General features: G+C 49.4%; 1 protein-coding gene across 1 annotated transcript; it reads left to right on the top strand.

Annotated features, from left to right (window-relative positions):
• The first annotated feature begins 6118 nt into the window (after positions 1-6118).
• On the top strand, positions 6119-8096 carry LOC139835876 (uncharacterized). The gene is made up of 4 exons (XM_071825767.1): positions 6119-6223; positions 6309-6485; positions 6560-6777; positions 7976-8096. Exons 1-4 carry the CDS (start codon positions 6200-6202, stop codon positions 8094-8096), a joined length of 540 nt encoding a protein of 179 aa, XP_071681868.1. The 5' UTR covers positions 6119-6199.
• The last annotated feature ends 737 nt before the right edge of the window (positions 8097-8833 follow it).

Below are 8833 nucleotides of genomic sequence, written 5' to 3' on the forward strand. Positions count from 1 at the left end.
GTGTGCCGACGGTCACCGTCGGCACAATCGGGCCGTCGGCACAGAACCCCACTTAAGTGGGGTCGACGCGGGCCGGCAGGGCTGCCTCATCCCCAAACGCCCCCCGCGCCCACGCCCTGCCCCCCGCGCGCGCCGCCGTCCTCCCGACCATCGCCGCCGCGCGCTGCCCTGCCGCCGCGCCGCCGCCGCCTGCGCGCGCCGCTCACGCCTGCGCACCCTCCCCGGCCCGCGCCCACGCTGCCCCCGCGCGCCGCCGCCACCCGCCCGCTGCCGCTTGCTGCCTCCCGGCCGCCGCCCTGCCCCCGCGCCGTCCCCGCCGCAGCCATCCGTCGCGCCGTCCCCGCAGCCCTGCCCCTGCCCCCGGTAAGATTTTTTTTTAGCTTTTTAGTTTTTGCAATTAGGTAGGTAATTGTAATTGTAATGTAATGTAAATTTGCAAATTGAAATTGAAATGAAGTAAAGAATTGAAAATAGAATTGTAATTGTAAATTTGCAAATTGAAATAGAATTTGCAAATTGAAATTGAAATGAAGTAAAGAATTTGGAAATTGAAATTGAAATTGTAATGTAAATTGAAATGAAAATGAAGGAATAGAAATGGAAATTGAAATTTGCATTGACAAATTTTTATTATTTTAACTAGGTCCCGTAGTGAGCACCCCGCGTGACGACCCCGGATCTTGCGGTGCATAGCTACGGTCGTCGACATCGCCGGTTGTTCGACTACTTCCTCTACAGTCGAGGGTGAGCTGAATTGCCGACTCCCCCTCCGCATTTTTTATGTCATTAGATTTAATTTCTCCGTCAAGTCGCGTAACCTAGGTGTCAATTCCCGTCCGCAAGCGTTACGCGGATAAATATGCATTAGTGGTCAGCATATTTTGAACCGTAACGCTTGTGGCATTTACGGGACAGTCGCCGGACCCGTAGTTGGGTACGTTTTCCATGTTCTGCTCGGGTGCGAGACAGGATTTCGTCAGCGCCTCCCTGTTGTTCTCCGGATGCACATCCTCTCGGCTTTTTGCCGAGACGTGTATCGGGAGAGTAGCGGGGAGGTGCTGCCGAAATTCTGTCTCGCACCCGAGCAGAACGTGGAGAACGTACCCAACTACGGGTCCGGGGGCTGCTAGGAGCCCACCTAGTAGAGATGTAGGTTGATGCACGCGTTTTCGCCGGTAGAAAAATAAAAATATGATGCATTCAATTTCATGCTACTATTTGTTGTTTGTCACGCTATAAAGCAGGATGGCTGATAATGAGTGGATGTACAGTGGCCGTGTTAGTTCGACTCAAGTGACAGATGAATGGAAATGGAAGACCGATTTGTTAGTGAAGGAGTTAGCTCGTGGTTCGAAGGGGATTGTTCGTCCCCATTGCCCTTGCAATGTCTGCAGGAGGCGTCATCCTAAGGATATTCTAGAGATGACTAAACACCTTTGGTGGAATGGGTATATGCGTGACTACGACCCGCCGGTCGACTTTTCTCGGCACGAACGTGACAGAGGTGAGGTGATGCGGCAGTGGATCGATGGCAATGAGAACGATGGCATCTTAAACTTGCTAGATGATCTTCGGGATGCTGACATGCCAGAGTTACCATGGGACGAACAGTCTGAACCGGAGGAACCGCCTGAACCGGAGGGACCGCCACAACCGGAGGAACTTCTAGAGGAGGAACCTGAGCCAACCGCGAGGGCCTTCATTGATATGATGGCCTCAGCTAGGAGGCCTCTATACCCGGGTGCAAAAATGTCTCAACTTGATGGCATCACGCAGTTGCTAGCCGACAAGTGCATGTTTGAGAGTACTCGAGCATCCTTTGAAAAGACTCTGAACACAGTAGGTAACATGTTGCCTGAAGGTCATTGCTTGCCCAAGACCATGTACGAAACGAAGAAAATCTTGAAAGCATTGAAAATGGATTATGTAACATATGATGTCTGTCCAAAATTTTGCCTTTTGTTTTGGAAAGACTATGCGGATGACAAGTACTGTGCCAAGTGTGGTCACTCTAGGTATCATGAGGTAGATGTAGGCAATGGTCAGAAGAGGCAGACAAAAGTAGCCATAAAGATTCTTCGTTATCTCCCATTCATCAAAAGAATCCAGCGGCTTTACATGTTCGAGGAGACTGCCAAGCAAATGACATGGCATAAGACCGGGATAAGATTGTAGGACGAGAAGAAACGGGTACCCATGGTACATCCATCTGATGGTCAATCATGGAAGCACTTCGATGAAAAGCACCCAAATGAGGCAAGTGAGGCTCAGAATGTTAGAATTGCGATAGCAACCGATGGATTCAACCCATATGGTATGTTGACTGCCACAGCAGCTGCTGGCCCGTGTTTGTTATTCCGCTCAATCTCCCTCCCGGAGTCGTAATGCAAAGGAAGAACATATTCTTGTCGATGATCCTTCCAGGGCCTGAATATCCAGGGAAGAAATTGAGTGTCTTAATGCAACCACTTGTGGATGATTTGCACCACTCGTGGCATCACGGTACATTGACATACGACCGAGCATCAAAGAGAAAATTCATCATGAAAGTTTGGTTCCACTATTCGATGCATGACCTACCCGGGTACGCCCTATTCTGTGGGCATAGTACAACTGGTAAGTTTCCATGCCCAGTGTGCAGGCACGAACTAGAATTCAGGCACCTAAAAGCTGGACACAACTATGTTGCCTTTGACAAACACCGCAAGTTCCTCAGTCCAGGGCATCGGTTCAGATTTGACAAGAAAAACTTCACGAAAGGCGTAGTTGTGCTTGAACATAAAGAAATACCAAAGTTCAATGGTGCAACTGTTGATGCTGAGCTACGTGCTCTCCAGCCTAGTAAGGAACCCGGCCACCAATTTGAGGGATATGGTAAAACGCACAACTGGACTCACATAGCAGGCATAACAGAGCTCGAGTATTACAAGGACCTTGAACTTCCCCATAATATCGATATGATGCACACCGAAAAGAATTGTGGGGAGGCATTCCTTAACACCTGCTGCAACATACCAGGCAAGTCAAGGGATAATGTTTCAGCTAGAGTCGATATTGAGGAGATATGTGACAGGCTGGCTCTACACATGCAGCCTCCTGAGGGCAATCGAAAAGGTTGGTTAAAGCCGCATGCCAGAAATCTTTGTCTTGATAGCGCCGACAAGAAGGAGGCATTTACGTGGCTCAAATATGACGTGATGTTCCCTGATGGTTATTGTTCGAATATGAGTAAGGGAGTCAATCTTGCTACAGGAAAAATAAACGGGCTCAAGAGTCACGACTATCATATATGGATTGAGCGGCTGATGCCGGTGATGCTTCGAGGGTATCTCCCCAATCATGTCTGGCGAGTGCTTGCGGAGGTGAGCCATTTTTTCCGCACGGTCTGTGCTAAGCAGATATGTACCGAGGTGATTGAGAAGCTGCAGGAGCAAGTGCCGGACATGCTATGCAAGTTAGAGATGATATTCCCCCAGGCTTCTTCACTCCGATGTTACATCTCATCGTGCATCTCGCCAACGAGGCACTCTTGGGGGGACCGGTGCAGTATCGTTGGCAGTTTTGTATTGAGAGGGAGTTCAAATATATTCGGTACAAATGTGGAAACAAAAATAAGATTGAAGCATGCATAGCTGAGGCAACTCTCCTCCATGAGATGGCAGACCCCACGACAATGTACTATGCCAATGATGTGCCCACTAAGCATAACCCGGTCGCTCGGTACAATTCCGACGAGCCCAAGCGTGACCCAAAGCTCTTGCTCTTCAAATATCCTGGTGGCAAGGCCGGTGCCTCAAAAGTGGAGAACATTTCGCCAGAAGAGAAGGATTGCATAATGCTTTACGTGCTTATGAACATGGAGGAAGTGGTCGATTTCATGAGGTAAAATGATGAACCAATTACTTTGCAACCAGTAACTTGGTTTTGGTCTAATACGTATTTTCTCCTTTCAGCCAATTCCATGATGAAATGTGGTCAGGAAGAAATGGTCCCACTCCCACGCAGTGGTACACTCTTCTGAAAGAGGGTGCCCCGCCCTTAAATAAAAACTTCGTGAACTGGTTCCATGAAAAAGTAATTTCTCAAATGTTCCTCTTACTTTGCAATCCGTGACTTGTCTTATTACACGTAACTAATGCACAGAATAATCTGAACTGAACTTGTAGGGAGCTGATCCCAACGTTGAGATGACAGATGAGTTGAGATGCGTTTCCCAGGGTTTTAACCGTAGAGTCCATACGCATGAGAAGTATGATGTAAATGGGTATCGCTTCCATACGGAGTTTCACCAGAAGAACCGGCCTAATGCAAAAACAATAAATACTGGGGTCTACACCCGCGGAGCCGATGATCCTGATTACTATGGAAGGTTACAAAAGGTATACGAGTTGACGTTCAACAACGCAAACATAGAACTCAAGCTCTTTGTGTTCAAATGCCACTGGTTTGACCCACACGGTGGAATGAGAAGCACCCCCTCCATTGGTTTAGTTGAAGTTAGGCCTACAACCACCTACAGCGGATCCGACGTCTATGTTGTGGCTCACCAAACCAAGCAAGTTTATTATTTGTCCTACCCATGTCAGAATGAGGAACTCATGGGCTGGGAAGTCGTGTTCCAGGTATCGCCACATGGTAAGCTACCCATCCCCTCCGAGGACGATTACAACAACATTGACCCGGTAACATATGAGGGAATTTTCTATCAAGAGGAAGAGCAGTTCGGGGCTCTTCAAATAGACATAGGTCTTCAGGATCTCCACAACGATGTACAAATGCGTGGTGAGACCGTGGTGGACCTGAAGGACATAGCTATGCTCACCAAGCGCCATGCGAACAAAGACAACATTCTCGAGACTCAACCGGAACCCAATGCCGACCATGAATACTCATATGATACTGATTTTGATAGTGAGGCTGAGAACCCAATGCCTAGAGATGAGAGTGGTGATGAATGGTGAGGGTCTTTTATGCTTAGTACCTACATTATCATTATGCTTAATACATACATTTGTCATTATGCTTAGTACCTACATTATCATTATGCTTAATACATACATTTGTCATTATGCTTAATACCTACATTTTTCATTATGCTTAGTACCTATATTTGTCATTATGCTTAGTGTTTACTCATTTTCAACATGCTTATTAACTATTTTCTCTTTTCTTATGCAGGTAATTGCCCAATATGAGCGGACGGAAGGCATCATCGAGCTCCTTGCTTGATCAGATGCATCAGCGGAAGCCAGGGCCAGGTGCTTCCAGACGGAGTGGAAGACCCATTGTTCCCACCCGGCGTTACGAAGACGCAGACGGAGGACGGGGAGGACGAGGGGGAGGACGAGCTGGAGGACGAGCTCGAGGACGAGGGGGAGGACGAGCTGGAGGACGAGGGGGGGATGCACAGCTCCTTCTAGCTGACATTCCCTCTGCTTCTGGCTCAGTGGCTTCACAGTCTATGGACGAGGAGGAGGACACTAGGGAGGAGGAGGAGGACACTAGGGAGGAGGAGGAGGAGTCTAGGGACGAGGAGGCTTCGACGGAGATGGCTCCGAAGAAGTTGCGGATTCGTGGGGAAGCGCAGGTTCCCGATGAGAGTAAGGAACCTGCTACGGAGGATGAGAAGTGGCTCCTTGTCCCAGGAAAGATAGAGTAAGTAGTACGGTGATTTCATTTTCGTTATGACACTTAGCATTTTCTAATGTTTGATAATTGTGCAGGAATTTCACATATACGGGGAAGAATGTCCGCGTGCCAGGGAGTCTGATTGGAGCTGCTATTAGGAAGTACTGGCCGGGGATGTACACTCCGGTCCTTGGGGGCGAGTCCAAGCTAGCCTACACTTGGGAAGACTTTGAGATAGCGCCTTACCCTGGCTTTACTTCCGCCGCCGATGCCGTGATCAAGAAGTTTTGGGTACGTAATGCATACTCTTTGGGTTTCGTTCATATGTAGTTGATAACCCCACCGTGATAACTCATGCCTCTCACACTTTCTGTTATGCTTGATTGCAGCGCAATTATAGGGTGGCGACTGAGCATAAGGAGAGGGCGGACGTGATCCTCCGTAACATGTGCTCGGAAGTTGACACGGCAGCCGGTGGTACAACCAGAGGATCACGTGCATCGGCCACTTCTATGCTGAGCAGGGCGTAAGGTACACAAAGCCTGAGATTGTGCAGGGACTCGCCCCGGCTATGACGATAGAGGACTTCATGTCGGTAAGTAATTGTCAATGCGATTCTATGTACTGCGGCTAACTTGCAACTATATTGTTTGTTCTTCAAATGAGTTTTGATTTTGCAGGTTGTACCACATTGGGCTGATAATAATAAGAGGGCCGCCTTCATGGAGTTGGTCAAGAATTGGGTCGGCGAAAACCCCGATTTCAAGGCCGTGAGCGACCGGAACAAGGCCAACCGTGGGAATCAGGGAACACACAGTGCGGGGAGCAGCAGCACCGATCGCTATCGGGAGCGTCTGGTACATATAAAAATGGAACAAGCTGCATTTTTTTGATTTTCGATGATATGCATAACATTTGTTTTGTGATGCAGGGGAAGAAGCTCGGGAGGGAACTTGGTGAGATGGAAGCGTGGACGCACATGAAGCTGGTGACGCCCCGTCCGAACGAGCCTCGGCCCGCGCCTGAGATGTACTACGGCAAGGCCAAAGAGAACAAGGAAAGATACTGCGAGGAGTACGCCAAGCTCCATCCAGAGGTGGAGGACCCTATGACCGAGCCGGTCGACGAGGTGGCAATGATGTCGGCGGGGTCCGGCCAGCCGCATGGACGTCCCGCTCGCCTTGTCAGGGGTTTCAAGCCTCGAAGAACTTCACGCAGATCAAGGCTACCCTCCCTCCGGCAGCTACGCTACCTCCTCGCGGACTACATGCCGTTCTCGGGTAGAGGTAGATGTAAGTCATCCACACTTTCATCCTCTGTTTTGACTCTTGTTCTCGAATGGCTATGTTGATGAGACGCATTATTTCTGAAATTGTAGACTCAGCTCGAGGAGGCCTATGCAGTAGCTTACGAGGAGTATCTCGAGAAGATTAAGGAGCATGACCTTGTGAAAGATGCCTATGTCCAGTGGACGAGCAACCAGATGGCGGTAAGTTTCAATCTCTATGGTTGCAAAACATCATAAGTCCCCATGTTTGAATCTGAGCTATCTCTCCCGTTTCTTGCAGAGTTTCACTCGGTTCATGATGACTGGAGTGCGAGAGGAACCACTCCCAGAGCCACCTCATCCGGGGCCGACGCCAGTGTTCCCGTCCAAGAGTTCTATATCATGTACAAGCGTCAGCGTCAGTTGACCCCGGTAAGTTGCTAACTTGGCTAAGTTGCTAACTTGGTGTGACATGGCTAAGTTGCTAACTCCCTCCAACATGTAGGGATTGGGAGAATCCGGGAACGACGCTCCTGATGTACGCCGATGCACCCCGGGTCGCTGTTCTCCTGGTGCTTCTGCCGACCTCGGCATGGTTCTGCATCCGGTGGCTCTCGTCGTGGTTCTACCTCCCCGAGCACCGTCGAAATACAGCGGCCTCACTTCACCCACTCGGAGCTAGATCGTCTGGAGCTAGATCGTCACTCGGGTGGTGCACCACCATAGTTTCTACATTGTACTAGCTACATGACACATGCTATATGTGTAGAATGATCTATGTAGGATGACTATATGTACCGTATTGCTTGTGTGCTATATTTGTACTAAATTTGGGATTTGGTGCCATATTTGTGCTATACCTGTGATGTGAGCTATATGTGTGCAATTCATATATGATACTGCTATTTTATATGCAATTGTTGTGCAAATGGAGCAAAATCAGGGAAATAAAAAATGCGGGCAGCATTTGTGCCGACGGTGTCACCGTCGGCACAGCCCATAGTTGTGCCAAATGGCAGGGCCTGTGCCGACGGTGTCACCGTCGGTACAGCTGTTGCGGTTCGCGCCTTTTTTTTCCAGTTTGAACCGCCGTGCGTTCGCGCCGTTTCTGGGAAAAAATGGGAAGGCATGTGCCACCGTCGGCACAGAGGGGACGGTAACAGCGAGCTGGGTCACGGCGAGCCACGTGTGCCGACGGTAGTACGGCCGACGGCCACCGCCCAGCCGTCGGCGTACGCGTGTGCCGACGGTGGAGGCCTGTGCCGACGGTGAGCGCGCCGCCCCCGACGCGATCTGTGCCGACGTGAAGACGCCGACGGTCACCGTCGGCAGAGACGGTGCCGACGGTGCTCCACCCTGTGCCGATGGTGCGGGGCCGTCGGTGCACCCCGTGTCTCCCGTAGTGATGGGCAGGGTATGGGTACACTTTTATGCCCATGGGTAGTACCCATACCCTGCCCACTAAGTCATGGGTAGGGCACGTGTATAGCCTCGTACCCACGGGTATGCCCATATCCTGCCCGTTTATTATCAATTTATTATGTGATACGTCTAATTTTGTTGACTTTTCTTATGTGATACGTCTAATTTTGTTGACTTATGAGTTAAAATATGAGAATGTGCTTTTTATATTTTGTTAATTTTTATGTACTCAACTACCTGTTATTGAGTTGAGATAATTCATTTTTTCAATGAAATTTGTTGTTGAGAAATATAAAATTGCGAGTGACTTGTATACAATTTGACCTACCCACCGGGTACCCAATGGGTATGGGTACCCACCGGGTATGGGTATGGGTAAAGTTTTATACCCACGGGTACGGGTATGGGTGGAAGTTTGTACCCATTGACTATATGGGCATGGGTATGGTATTGCTCTACCCTATCTATACCCTGCCCATTGCCATCCTTAGTGTTTACCCGTGACATCTATATGCA

This window comes from Lolium perenne, chromosome 2, assembly GCF_019359855.2.
Source record: "Lolium perenne isolate Kyuss_39 chromosome 2, Kyuss_2.0, whole genome shotgun sequence".
NCBI lineage: Eukaryota > Viridiplantae > Streptophyta > Magnoliopsida > Poales > Poaceae > Lolium > Lolium perenne.